At 43.4% G+C, this 15,238-nt stretch overlaps 1 protein-coding gene across 6 annotated transcripts in view; it reads left to right on the forward strand.

Annotated features, from left to right (window-relative positions):
* Positions 1-15,238, forward strand: part of MTERF1 (mitochondrial transcription termination factor 1) — a 410,515-nt gene that overhangs the window by 105,244 nt on the left and 290,033 nt on the right. For all 6 annotated transcript variants that reach the window (XR_009864562.1, XR_009864561.1, XM_062178072.1 and 3 more), the window contains exon 3: positions 9,735-9,798. Coding sequence is in view for 4 of the 6 variants with exons in the window: in XM_062178072.1 (XP_062034056.1) it covers positions 9,735-9,798 (64 nt within the window). In the remaining 2 variants the exon portion in view is untranslated. The remainder of the gene's footprint in view (positions 1-9,734; positions 9,799-15,238) is intronic.

Consider the following 15,238-nt stretch of genomic DNA (forward strand, 5'->3'; position numbering starts at 1 on the left):
GATTGCAGTCAAGTCCTCAAGTTGCCCTAAGCTTCGGTGTCATAACTATTACATTTTGTTCCTGCTAACCATCTTACAGGGTTCTTATGAGGATTAGATAAGACCATGCATAACAGGCTGATATAATAGTGATTACTGTCATCACAAGCTCTTTATATCTTTACTTGGTTTACCTTAAGTTCAATGTTGTTGCGTACAAGTTGTTTCTCCCTTAGTTTTCAGGTGGTAGCAGAAATAGTAGATGGATAAGTGGGCCTTTACTTACAGTCTTTTACTGAGACAAACCCAAGCCTAAATCGCTGCAATTTATCTCTGGACTACCAGAATTGAAAAGATGTACAAAAAAATGTGCCAGCAAATCACAGCATTCACTGGTGTGCGTAACCTTTGCCGTAACCTTTGGCCCACCAAATCTGGACTTTGGATTCAGAATAGCATTTTGTTTTAAACTTTTTTTTTTTTTTTTTGACAGTCAGAGTGGACAGTGAGAGAGAGACAGAGAGAAAGGTCTTCCTTTTGCCGTTGGTTCACCCCTCCAATGGCCGCCGCGGTAGGCGCGCTGCTGCCGGCGCACCGCGTTGATCCGATGGCAGGAGCCAGGTGCTTCTCCTGGTCTTCCATGGGGTGCAGGGCCCAAGCACTTGGGCCATCCTCCACTGCACTCCTGGCCTGGAAGAGGGGCAACCGGGACAGGATCGGTGCCCCGACCGGGACTAGAACCTGGTGTGCCGGCGCCGCAAGGCGGAGGATTAGCCTAGTGAGCCGCGGCGCCGGCCTTGTTTTAAACTTAAACAATAGACAAATAGAAAAGAAACACAGAATCCTGCCAGTTGGAACCTATGACAAATCAGGCCTTTATTTTGTAATTTTATTTGTAAAGTTATTGCTAAAGGAGGCAAGGATGCTTTGTATTGCTACTTACCCTTGCTTAGGAACTTAGTTACAGGTCCAGGATGGTGACCACAATCTTTAGTGATGGATGTTTGGTTTCCGTTTGTCAATGACTTGTCTAAAAGAAATTACATTGAGGAACAATTATCTAAGAGACATGCTCCCTGCCCACCCATATGGGGATTTTACCTTTGCATTGGTTTGATGACTAAAGGTGTATGCTACCTTAGCTCCTAAAGTGTGAATGCCCTTCCCTGAACTGTGCTATGATGTGATGCCTTCAGCTTTTAAAAAAAGTGGTTGCAATAAAAAGCATATGAAACCAACTTCTGATTTTATTAAACATGCCTTTAAGGAGATTGTCTGTGTTAGTGTCCCCAGTATACAGTCACATGTGACTTTGAGAACTGAGAATTGAATCCCAGGAAAAGCTTTGTCTCTTCCAAAGGCACCCTTTTTGACAATGAGGGCTATGTAATCACTTGCTTGTGCTTGCTTGTAATCTCAGCTTCAAGGAGCTTAAGAACAAAATTTAGCTCAATTTTGGCATTAAGGTTGAATAGCTAGCTTATTTACATTTTACCTTTCTTTCAACCTTGCTAGATTTTTATTCATATCTTTATTTTATTATAAGCCATATCAAATAATTTTTGGAAAGGACTATGATATAAACAGGAATAGAATAGTAGATGTTAATGGAACTTACAGAAGTAAAAGGAAACAATAGAGAAAGGAACAATACTCCTCCTCCTCCTCCATTTCCTCCCTCCCCCCATCATCAATCACAGAAGAGGCTGGTGGTACTTATTAGTGCAGGAAAATAAACTTAGAGTATTGTTACTTGTATCAAAATGCTTTTTAAATATTGGGAAAATAGAGAAATACATAACATGCACACACTACCTAGATTCAACAAATAATTGTTTTCACCGCATTTTCTTCAGGGACAAAGATTTTCAAAGTGGTGACAGTAACAGATGTAATCAAAGCTTTCCTTTATGCTCCTGATCCCTCCGTGCCCTCCCTCAGGTTATCCTTGCGCTGATGTGAACTTTACTGTGTGGGCATTTGGATGTTAGTGCACGTAGCTTTTGTAATTTGCTGTCTTTTTTTTCTCCCAGCAGTGTTTTTGATTTTTATGCATTTTAATCAATTTAATTCATGTTAATTGCCAAGCTAGTTCCCTTGCATAAATGCAAGGGAATGTATTTATTAATTTCTGTATTGAGGACATTTAGGATTTTTTCAATTTTCCTTCTGCTACAAATAAATGAGATGATCAACATTCCTCTTTTCATTAAGCATGTTTTGGGAAGATGTGTATTTGGGGGGTAAATGGTTGACAATAAATGTAACACATAACATATGTTTGATACTAACAAGTGCTGTGGAGAAATAAAAAGAGGGTAGGTGACGGGAAGTAGATATGTGGAGGGGTTTGCAATGTTTTGTTGTGTGGCAAAGAGTATCAAATTATGATATTTTCCTTATGATTAAAACTGCTCATACTTAATGGACTTCCTAAAATTTTTTGTGCTACCCAATTGATGATTTAAGTCCTCTACATTCAAATGCTCCTTACAATACAAAACTAGACACGAACTTATGCTTTTACCTCTTATCAAAACAAACATGCAGAGTACCCGCAGCCATCTCCTCGGCACAGCCAACACACTTTGTCAGTGCAAGAAATTCACCGTGCTGCATCGTGTCACTGACTGTGGCTCAGGTTCTCTTGGGTTTGGTTTGCATTTCCTACTGGCTGCCATGAGCTGACACAGCTTCCCCACCGCTCTTTAGTGCCTGAAACAATGCAACACCTTTGTTTCTCTAGTGCAACCTGAAATCATCTGGCCCACTTGGTCCAAGAGCCTAACTTACCTCTGAAGTCTGCCTCTCTTCCTTGCTAATTAGCTGGCGTCAGGTAAAGCGGGACTCCTCCAAAAGCACCTGGGCCTGTGAGGTCACCCGAATGAACCAAGATGGGCTCACTTTAATCAGTGATACAAAAACCCCAAATCAATCAATTCCTGATAACCCTTGCCCAAAAGGATCAGCAAGGCCCAGTTTGAGAAACTCTGATCTAAATCTGTAGAGTTAGAGCTCAAGGAAGACCATGGCCTCTAACATGATTTCTGGAATAAACTGCCCAAACAGCTGAGCCACGTGGAAACCTTGGGAGTCTGTTTCCTTGGTTTGCCTGGGTTGGTGCGAGTCAGCCTTTCTGGTACAGGGAAGAGCAGGGGGAATTTGCTGGGTTGTCCTTTGTTCTATTACCGGACTTCCTTGTGCTTCCCAGTCTCCTCAGCTCCAGAAATGCAACAATAGTCTCTCTTAGTTTGGGTTCATTTGCCGAATCTCTTATATCTGTTCACTGGTGTTCTTGTGATATGAATGACATATTCAGTAAGGGTGATTCCAGACTTCCAGTTGCTTGTCTATTTGAGTATAGATTCCTACAGGTAAAGGGCTAATACAACTGCCCCTATGAAAATGAATCCAGTTTTTTGTTTCATTATTCACAACCTGGATCATCAAATATTTTTCTGGCAGATCAGGATTATAACCATATATATATAATCAGATCTATATCTATATCTATAACCAGAACAACTGTTATAGTTAATATATACTAATAGTATTGATAGAAATGACTTCACTGAAAATTTGTTGCTTGCCTGTTAAATATTAATGCAACTAAAAATTAGCACAATTAGGGAAATTTGCTCCAATAAAGGTGAGAAATTTTACATTGGGTGTGTGTATTTATATGTTTGTATATGTGCTCACACATGTATGATGTGTGTTGTTGAATCATGTGACACTGCAACTTCTGTAGGCCAAAATACATGAATAGCAGCAGCATCATGTAGCTCATGTATGTATTTATTATATACTTTTCAGATTTGGCTGCCCTATCAGAACAATAACAAAGGTAACAATATTTAGTTTTCTTTCCTTGAAAAAAAAAAACAACAAAAAACCAAACTAGTCATATGGATTTTTTTTTTTTTTTATTTGAAAGTCAGAGTTACACAAAGAGAGAAGGAGAGGCAGACGCAGAGAGAGAGAGGTCTTCCATCTTCTGGTTTACTTCCTAATTGGCTGCAATGGCTTGAGCTGCGCTGATCCGAAGTCAGGAGCTTCCTCTGGGTCTCTCACATGGGTGCAGGGGCCCAAGGACTTGGGCCATCTTCTACTGCTTTCCCAGGCCATAGCAGAGAGCTGGATTGGAAGTGGAGCAGCCGGGACTAGAACTAGCGCCCATGTGAGAAGTTAGATCCTGTCTTTTGGGACTCAGAGCAAATCTCCCCGTGAAGGCTGCCATCGCCATTCTAGGGCAGTGAGGGTCCTTCCAGCTGAACTCAGTGATTATTCCTTTGCTACCGTTGTTTTAACTGAACAATTCTTTGTTACTTTCTTTGTAAATAAATTATAAACTTGGGAACAGAGACCATACCAAGTCATCCATATACTTGTGTTGACAACAGGGTAGCATTTTCATTGGAGGATGGATTTGAGAACTTAGGTGAATAACCTACAAGCACAAAAATCTGATTTTTAGAATATCCTAATGTTCACCAACACCACCTTGAGCAAAAATTTTGTCCCCACATCTATATCTGAGAAGTCAATGATGACTTTTTTTTTTTTTTTTTTTTAATCATAGTGCAGGAAAGACCTTCAGGTAATTAATGACAATGCTTCAGCTAACAGTTTTCCTCCCTTTGGTCCTTTCTATTTTTGTAAGAGAACTCAGTGCCCTAAAGGGGAAGAGAGATAATTGTTCGCAATCAATGCTTATGGACCAGACACTTAATCTGAACTTAGCCAAAAAGTCAATATTTAGCTGTTCCTTATCAGTGTGGAAATGTCAAACATAGTAAGAGACACGGACACATTTCCAGCTGATTTCTCATTTTTATGTTTTGATGTTCAAAGCTGTGTGGAAGAATTTCAACATCAGATAAGACAAAGTGGCCTTTGGAAAAATAAAGGACAATAAATGACAATCCTTGCAGCTGGTGGGCCCACCGTTTACGAGAGGAACAGGCACTGCATTCTAATTTCTCCTCGCTGTTCCTTTGGTCACCTTCCCCCTGCGTGGTGCTTGCACTTGATCAGTATTCACAGCAGGCAGCCTTTAGGAGACAGCGATGAGAAATGTCTCCTTGCTGAGTAAAGTCATAATTTGTTGCCACCCAAGACAATTGACACAAATTGTTTGCATTTTAAATTTGCTGTGGCTGGGAGTAGATGCATCAAACATGAAGAGAAGGGTGGTGGGCCTGCAACACAGGAGCTCTGCTGGGGTTTCCCTGAAGCTACAGCCAGTGAATGCATAGAGCAGAGGTTTGCAAAATTTCAGGAACTTCAGAACCCTTTCAGAATTCCATCTAGCTCCACAGGACTCCAGCTGACCTCACCCAAGTAATTGCTGTTGAAAGTTGTATTTTGTTAAAAAGCAAGGTTACATTGGAGAAACCTGTAATGATACTCACATTTAATGAGATGGTTGGACTGTCTGTCAGCACTGAAGCGTTTGGTTATGGAAAAAAGGAAATAGTGTGAAAAGAAAAGGCGGTGACTTAAGTGGCTAAATATGCATCGTTACAGTGGACGTTTTAAGGAATTGTGAATTGTGGGTGGGCTTGGCATTTTAGGGAACGTGAACAGGAGATTTGAAAACTGCTGATAGAGGGCTGAGAAAGGTCCTCCTTCCGTTGGTTCACCCCCAAAATGGCCGCTACAGCTGGCGCGCTGCGCCGATCTGAAGCCAGGAGCTAGGTGCTTCTCCTGGTCTCCCATGCGGGTGCAGGGCCCAAGCACTTGGGCCATCCTCCACTGCCCTCCTGGGCCACAGCAGAGAGCTGGACTAGAAGAGGAGCAACCGGGACTAGAACCTAGTGCCCATATGGGATGCCGGTGCCACAGGCGGAGGATTAGCCAAGTGAGCCACTGCGCCGGCCCCGAGACCCTATATTTTTTAAAAAGAGTCCTGGATGTTTTATCATCAGGCAGATCTGGAAACACAGTTCTGCAACCTCCTCGGGTTATATAGTAGGTACTCAGTAATGGGATGAATGAATGAGTGGATGGATGAGACCATAACGAGGATGCCCGGAAGGCGATCTCAGTCCCTTGTTTTGCCGTGTGCTCAGTGTTGTGCCAGGGCCAGGCCTTGCACAGCTGACTCCCCGTCAGAGGAGGAATGACCTCAGAGGCCACTGCTGAAGATTTGTGATATCAGGTGGAATCCTACTCTTTCCCCGGTCTGGCACTGGAACGTCATAGTGATACAGAAAAGACTGTGTCCTAAAAAGGGAGTTGATGCTGAAAGTTAAAAACAGAAAGAACTTTTTAAAGTCTGCCTTACGAAGAAATCTTTTTTTGTGTTTCCTGCTGTTGTAGATCCCACTAAGCATAAACCATTCTTCTTCTTCTTCTTCTTCTTCTTCTTTTTTTTTTTTTTTGACAGGCAGAGTGGACAGTGAGAGAGAGACAGAGAGAAAGGTCTTCCTTTGCCGTTGGTTCACCCTCCAATGGCTGCCGCGGTAGGCGCGCTGCTGCCGGCGCACCGCGTTGATCCGATGGCAGGAGCCAGGTGCTTCTCCTGGTCTCCCATGGGGTGCAGGGCCCAAGCACTTGGGCCATCCTCCACTGCACTCCCGGGCCACAGCAGAGAGCTGGCCTGGAAGAGGAGCAACCGGGACAGATCGGTGCCCCGACCGGGACTAGAACCTGGTGTGCCAGCGCCACAAGGCGGAGGATTAGCCTAGTGAGCCGCGGCGCCGGCCTAAACCATTCTTCTTTAACCCTTCCGTAAAGACACAGAGGAGAAGTGGTGCTGAGTGTGGTATTCTGATCACTGTGTGGATGTGCAGCTAATAATTTCTTTCTTTTCTTTCTTTTTCTTTCTTTCTTTTTTTTTTTTTTTTTTTTTTACAGGCAGAGTGGACAGAGAGAGAGAGAGAGACAGAGAGAAAGGTCTTCCTTTTGCCGTTGGTTCACCCTCCAATGGCCGCCACAGCCGGTGCACTGCGCTGATCCAAAGGCAGGAGCCAGGTGCTTCTCCTGGTCTCCCATGGGGTGCAGGGCCCAAGCACTTGGGCCATCCTCCACTGCACTCCCGGGCCACAGCAGAGAGCTGGCCTGGAAGAGGAGCAACCGGGACAGATCGGTGCCCCGACCGGGACTAGAACCTGGTGTGCCAGCGCCACAAGGCGGAGGATTAGCCTAGTGAGCCGCGGCGCCGGCCTAAACCATTCTTCTTTAACCCTTCCGTAAAGACACAGAGGAGAAGTGGTGCTGAGTGTGGTATTCTGATCACTGTGTGGATGTGCAGCTAATAATTTCTTTCTTTTCTTTCTTTTTCTTTCTTTCTTTCTTTTTTTTTTTACAGGCAGAGTGGACAGAGAGAGAGAGAGAGACAGAGAGAAAGGTCTTCCTTTTTGCCGTTGGTTCACCCTCCAATGGCCGCCGCGGTAGGCGCGCTGCGGCCAGCGCACCGCGCTGATCTGATGGCAGGAGCCAGGTGCTTCTCCTGGTCTCCCATGGGGTGCAGGGCCCAAGCACTTGGGCCATCCTCCACTGCACTCCCGGGCCACAGCAGAGAGCTGGCCTGGAAGAGGGGCAACTGGGACAGAATCCTGCACCCCGACCGGGACTAGAACCCGGTGTGCCGGCGCCGCAGGCGGAGTAATCGATTAGCCTATTGAGCCACGGCGCCGGCCTGCAGCTAATAATTTCTGTACTATTTGACAACAATTTAGTTCTCTCTGCTGCAACTACATGCTGTAGTAACTTTGTTATGGTCCCCAGGAGACTCATTTAGGACTCTCTGTGGCAAAAGGGAAGGCCACCCCTCCACACAACTTCTAATGCCTTGTTATAATAAAAGCCTTGGAAAAGGAACTTAGGGGACATGGATTGGACATAAAGAGCGGGAAGGAGAACCCATGCCTTTATTCCACTATAAGGACACATGGTGGGTTATGGGACTGGATTGGGAGAACCCATCATCCCTTTTGACCACCTGTCATCATCATGAGGCTAATTTGGGGTTAATTTCTTCAGAGTATTGCTTTAGCTTTACATTACTTAAAACACACAAGGAGCTAGTTATGAGGGAAGATGGTTTATTCTGGCTCACACTCCACTATGTGCTACAGTCCCTTTGCCTGTGCTGACAAACTCGAGCTTTCTTCACTGTCACAAGAACACATCTGGAAGCCTGCCCTTTTTATCTCTCTCCTCCCTCCCCCTCCCTCCCTCCCTCCCTCCTCTTTCCCTCCCTCCCTCCCTTCCTTCCTTCCTTCCTTCCTTCCTTCCTTCCTTCCTTCCTTCCTTCCTTCCCTCCTTCCTTCCTTCCTTCCTTCCTTCCTTCCTTCTTTTTTTTTATGGCAGAGTTACAGAGAGAGAGAGAGATATCCTCCATTTTCTGATTCACTCTCCAGATGGCTACAACAGCCAAGTCTGGGCCAGACTGGAACCAGGAGCCAGGAGCTTCTTCCAGGTCCCCCTTGTGGCTGGCAGGAACCCCAACACTTGGGCCATCTGCTGCTGCTTCCCCCTAGCCATTAGCAGGGAGCTGGATGGGAAGCAGAGCAACCAGGACTTGGACTGGTACCCATATGTGATGTCAGCATCGCGGGTAGCGGCTGTATCCACTATGCCACAACGCTGGCCCTTTTCTCTTTCTTCTTTAGCCTTGAACTCAAGTCGCTTCCTAAGTGATGAAGTTGGGCTCATGTGAGGTCCTCAAGCTTCTGAAATTAGTTTTCCTTTCTTTAAAACTCTTCACCTTCTTGTGCAAGAATCTAGTGGCTTAATTTGTATTTGAATTTTTATCTGAAAGAAGACAACTTAGTGTGGATTCTCTTCAAATCATACCTGGGACAAGGATTTTTGAAGTGCTGATAGAAAGCACATTGTGAATGTAGGTGTTTGAAACAAGGTCTGGTGGAAAGTCAATAGAGAGGCCCTCAGGACTGGTTTCCACTGTGGGCACTCGGGGCCCTCTGACAGCCCGTGTGTTCACCAAGGGGCAAGGAAGCTGGGGCATTTGTCCACCGTCTTCTGCCCCTTAAGGATTAAAGGTGGTTCTTGGAGGAATTCACTGCTCACCATCTGCCCACCCTGGAAGTGGGGGGAGGAGCATGTTACAGGGAAAGGAAGGTACAGGCAAAAAGACAACAGATGCATTGGCTTGTGAAGGGAGCTGCCTGCCAAAGCTACAGGCAGCCAAAGCTACAGGGATGGGTTAGGGAAATGTGAAGTATGTATACACACATATGTATGTATGTAAAATCAGAAGATTATAGTTTTCAGATATGAGGATGTTGATTTCTGTTTAAGTTTATAACTCACTCTCTTAGGGATCATAGAAATAGATCTCTTTGTTTAAGGTTTGTTTATTTTTTCAAAAGGCAGAGTTACAGAGAGAGAGAGAGAAAGAGAGAGACAGAGACAGAGAGATCATCCACCTGCTGGTTCACTCCCCAAATGGTGCAACTGCTGGATCTGGGCCTATCCTGAAGCCAGGAGCCAGGAGCTTCTTCTGGGTCTCCCACATGGGCATAGGGGCCCAAACACTTGGGCCATTGGCTGCTGCCTCCCCAGGCACACCAGCAAGGAGCTGGATCAGAAGTGGAGCAGCTGGGATTTGAACTGGCATCCATATGGGATGCTGGAGCTGTAGGCAGTGGCTTTGCCTGCTACACCACAGTGCTAGTCCCCAAGAATAGATCTTTAATGCTTTGGGCTTTTGTGGCTAATTCCTGCTCATCCTCCAAATCCTCATTTCAGACCCATGCTGCCTTGACTAAAATTTGTTCCTTCAGTCCTACAGAGATTGTTCCTGGACTAACCCTGATCATTGTCTTCTGCCGGACCAGCTACTCAGAGGTATGCTCTATGCTGTCTGCCCCTTAAGTCTCCCAAATAAGCCATGCCAGAATGTAGGGGTCATTTTAATTCCATTGTTTGTTACCCCCCCCCCCCCATTCTCCTAAGATGCCTGTTTCCTAGTGAAGTGTGTGTGTGTGTGTGTGAGGATGTGTATTTGAACATGGCCATAAGCCTACACAGTGGCTCCCGTTGAGATGTGGCATATTCTGGGCATGTTGTCAGAATTCTTTCTGCAAACTTCTTTTTAATATTTATTTATTTATTTGAAAGTCAGAGTGACACAGAGAGCAGGGGAGGCAGAGAAGTCTTCCATCCATTGGTTCACTCCCCAATTGGCTGCAAAGGCTGGAGCTGCGCCGATCCAAACTCAGGAGCCAGTAGCTTCTTCTGGGTCTCCCATGTGGGTGCAGGGGCCCAAGCACTTGGGCCATCCTCTACTGCTTTCCCAGGCCATAGAAGAGAGCTGGGTCAGAAGTGGAGCAGCCGGGTCTTGAACTGGTGCCTATATGGGGTACTGGCACTGCCGGCGGCGGCTTTACCCACTACGCCACAACACCGGCCTCTCTGCAAAATTCTTAAAGATCATCCCAGGAGAAAATTATTACAAAAGATGAGGAAACCAAGGGTGACAGCTTGATCAGGTAACAATCTTTGGGCCTCTGAGGAGAGGGGCTATTCTGAGAATGGTACGAAGTCCGTGACACAGATTAGTCTCCGGGCCTGGCCTCCTTTTAGATCCTGTCTGAGTCCTTCGGACAGCTGAGGGGAAAGCTGTAAATGAATACTCAGAACGTCCTTTGGCTAGAACTGCTAGCCTGTTGAGGTACAAGCAAGATTACTTGGAGATACTTCTGACAATGTAACACAATGCAAAGAAAGAGGGCTTCTCTTCGGGCTCCAGCCGTGTCTGGACACTGGGAAAGGACAGGAGGAATTGGAAGCCGCAGCTGTCTGCCAGGACTGGTTCACTAGCATAGGTGAGATGCCCCCAGGAATTTCTCCCAGGGTTGTTGGGCAGTGGTTGATTGACAGCTGCATGCTAATAAGGAGAAACACTGTGAACGCTGAGGTAGCTGATTAATAGACCCTCATTTATTGCCAGGGGTCATGAGACCTGGCAGAATTGAGCAGATAGAGCGTTCTGGCTGATAAGGACAACCTCTTTCATTTCTTTCCACAGTCAAGCTTAGGATAGACACCTACTGCCTGGTCCATAGCAGTTGCACAACAACTATTCATAGAATGAATTAACTTTTCTCGCATTTGATAAATGTTGAGAGTTGATGGGAACTTGATAACTGAGCCATGAGGAATTCCTTGTCCCTCTGGGGTGAGAGAGCCATAACTTCTTTCTCCGTTGCTTTGTCTCATAGAGAGAAATTCATGAGGTGAAAAAGCATCCATACGTATCTAAATAATATTGTCAGTGTAAAAACTCCGAGGAACGAATGTACTGGTGGATAATACTTTAATTGATTACCTTGGTTTAGCATCCTTTGCTAACAGTGTGTCTTTGGGCAAGTTACATAACATCTCTGAACCTCAAATGCTTCTGAAAAATTAAGATAATACTAACTAGTGATACTAGGGAGAGTATTAAAGAAGACAATATACATATTTAGTTGTGTTTGGGACATGGAAGGTATTTAATTATCATCATCACTGTGTTTTAGATAATAAGACTATACTAAATAAAATCCATTTAAGGAATTGGCTCTACATTGTTTTTCAGTTGGTTTTCTGCCTATGAATAAATATTTAATGTAATCTTCAGAATTCCTTAAGTTTTATAAGGTCTTTGGTGTAGACTCTTGTAAAAAGTTTCTGGAAGTTTCAGTATAGTCACTATGTCCAGTGGTTTTGTTTTATCCATCCTGACTCCCTCCAAGAGTATCAACAGATTACAGGCCTCGTTTCCTCTTATGTCAACAGGGTTGTCTGCTCTGCCTTTCTCTATCAGCTTTTGCTTATTTGGGTCTCTTTCAGCTAGACCAGTACCTAAAACGAGGGGATATCATGTATTCTTCTGAGTGTCTCCTTTGAAAACTGTGTAAGTAAGATTTGTTGGAGCCATGTGAAAGTGTAGATTGCCTAAAAGCAGAACTATTTTTAGCTTAAAGGCAGAGCTATGTTTTCCCTCCTTGGCAAATTCCTTTTCTTTTGATGAAAGCCAAAACTTGAAGCTAGTGGTGACAGATTAAGGTCCTAATTGCCATGCTGTTGGAAATAAGGAGAGATGTTTATTGCTAATCAAGTAAATAGCAAGCTGAATCTCATCAGTGTAGTAAGAGGAGCCCACACTCAGTGGGTTAGTCTTATAGAATACTTTTTTCTAGCAAGCCTGGGAAAATTTGTGGAGTGCAGTAATAAAAACAGCATATGGTCTTTGCAGGAGCTCTGTCATACGTAAGCAATGTGCTGTGGGTGTGGTAATGAACTTCAGGTGTATTTGGCTCAAGACCTCTCAACTTGAGGAAGAGAAATTTTGTTTTTATGCACATATTGGAATGTGTTTTTGCATTTCTGGTATTTTTTAAAAAATAACTGAAGAACTACGTTATTTTTTTATTCCTTATTTGGAAACTATACTGGTCGGCATAAGAAAATACTTAAGATCTTCAAAGGCATACTGTAGAAGTTTGGAAGGCATTTGGTTTGGCTTGAAGCAAGTTTGGCTAGTGAAGTGACAGGCACACAAGAAAGAACAACAGGTGAAAAAATGTGGAGTTTCTTTCATCTTTCAAAGGATTTTCTTGATGAATTGAAACAGCCATGAAAGTGAGCACTGGTCCTCATGCCCAGTGGCCTAAAAAGACTTAGCGTGAGCCAAATCAGAATCAGGCAGGGCCTAATGAAAATCAGGCAACAAGCCTAGGCCTAATTAAATATGTGCTCCCCACCCCCTGAATTCCCTTTAGCTTGATTTTTAACCAAAAAAATCTGGTTTTGTGGTAGAATGATATTTCTCTCCTCTTCTTTGACTCAGATAGAGTTGGTGCTGCCTAGCAAAGGCCAACAGTGGCATTAGTAACTCAGCGGAACAGTGAGGAATCTTCGTTGGCTAAGTAGATTTTCTTGCAGGTCCCTTTATTTAAAAAATTCATTGTAAAAATTAACTAATGTATTTCTGGACTGAAGTAAATAATATCTCTTGAAGTGGTGTAATGGAAGTCAGAAACAAAGTTTTTCATCTTCTTTGGGAAAATATTATATTTGATTATAACTGTTTTTTAGAAGATCTTTTAAATAACTTTCCCAAACTGACTTACAGGAGTCTTTGGAATCTATGAGTCATGAATAATTTTCTGATTAAGATCACAAGACAGATGTCTCCACAGAATTCTAGAAACTTTTAAAGCATTTTTGAGCAATGTGAATTTGACATTAGAATAGTGTCCCAGTTCACGGAGGACCTGGGACTGGACCGTTGATTTCCAGGCCCTCAGTTGAGGACTTCGTTTTGGCCAGCACCTCCCATGAAGAAGCTGCTGCTTAGTTTAGTATTTGAATACAAATAAAACTTTTATATAACACAGGGAGATAACATCCTTAATTTATTATAGCATATTTATGATGTCCTTGGAGATGCCTGAATTGTAATAATTGGTGAGTCTGTTTTGTGTCTTTTCCAAACCCTTTGCTTGGGGAGCAAGTTTTGAAGTCAATGATGATGCCAGAGTTGGAAGAATTCTTGAGGCCCATGTTTGGGGGACAGTGTGGATCTACAGATTGCAGGACATTACAAGTGTGTACTGAGCACACGTCATGTAAAAGGAAGACAAGACAGTCCACTTCTGCGACAGATCACCCCTTTTATATATATATATATATTAAAGATTTATTTATTATATATATGTATATATATTAAAGATTTATTTATTTACACAGAGAGAGGAGAGGCAGAGAGAGAGAGCGGTCTTCCATCTGAGAGTTCACTTCCCAACTGGCCGCAGCAGCTGGAGCTGCACCAATCTGAAGCCAGGAGCCAGGAGCCTCCTTCAGGTTTCCCACATGAGTGCAGGGGCCCAAGGACTTGGGCCATCCTCTACTGCTTTCCCAGGCCGCAGTAGAGAGCTGGATGGGAAGTGGAGCAGCCGGGTCTCGAACCATATGGGATACTGTGCCCAAATGGGATACTGGCAATTGAGGCCAGGTCTTTAACCTGCTGTGCCACAGCGCTGGCCCCAGATCACTCCTTTTAAAGGGAAATAGAAGTGCAGTGCTCAACCACTGTCAAAGGGTAGCCATAAACAACAACAAACCATGCATTTCCAAAAGAAGGTCAGTAGCTGTTTTTCTTTTGAAATGCTTAATGAAAAGCTGCACCAAAAAAAAAAAATTCTGTGGATTTGAAGATTCTGGAACAATCAAGAGGCAGGGACAGAAGCTCCTGTGCTCTGTCTTTACTGGCTTTAATTGTTTTGGTTTCAGGCTTAGCAGTAGAGTGTTCCTGCCAAGGGAGTGTCCATGTGCATGGGAGATTTTCTGCTGTTTGACTCTGGGGTTTGAAGAAGTGCCCTGGTTTGTATCAGTCAGTCATATATCAACTTAGTGGAAGGGAGCACACGCCCCTCGAAACAATTTAAGGACTAGCAACTTATCATTAGAATGAGTAATAGGTGGTGACGTCAATTTAGAAAAGGTTTGTAGAAATTAATTACTGGAATAGGTCATAAAATTTCACTGTTTTCCAACAATTAAGAACTACAATTCGATAGTGAGAAATTTGTCAGGGAAATATATTGATCATTTATCATTTTAGAAAAGGGTCTATAAACTTTTGTCTAAAAGCGTCAGAGAGTAAATATTTTAGGCTTAGAACCTTTGTAGGAGTAGACAACAAATAAATGAATGACTCTGTTTCAGTAAATCTTTATGTAGTACATGTATTATGCATGCAATTTATTTAATCTTGACGTAGCTTAATATATCATTCTTCCTCTCAGTCTTTTCAGCAATTTGAATATGCAAAAACTGAGCTTAGCTCTAGGTTGCATAAAAACAGGCTGTGAGTCAAATTGGCCCAAGAGTCATAGTTTTTGTTTGCTGAACTTGACTTAGAATATATGACCCTGTTATTATTTATACCAAAATGTCTGAGTAGTATTTTGAAGAGCAATACATTTTTCCCATGCATAATTATTTTATAATTCTGGTCTAGTGATTATGATTTTAAAAATGCATTGTTTGGAACATGAGGACTGCAGGATGGGGGCTAGCCAAGAGGCACAAGATTTGAGAAATTAAACTCTGACTGTGTTCCTCTCATTATGTTTTAATTCTGTTCATCAGTAAAAGGAACTTGTGTCATTGCCTTCCTTGTTGCAATGAATACATTTGTATAATTTTACAAAAGAACAACTGTGTGGATTCTTTTGCTGCCTGAAGACTTGAGTGTTGGGCTCCTCTTCATAAAAGTTTCCATGACAATCTGGCC

This window comes from Lepus europaeus, chromosome 20 (genome assembly GCF_033115175.1).
Source record: "Lepus europaeus isolate LE1 chromosome 20, mLepTim1.pri, whole genome shotgun sequence".
NCBI classification, from domain to species: domain Eukaryota; kingdom Metazoa; phylum Chordata; class Mammalia; order Lagomorpha; family Leporidae; genus Lepus; species Lepus europaeus.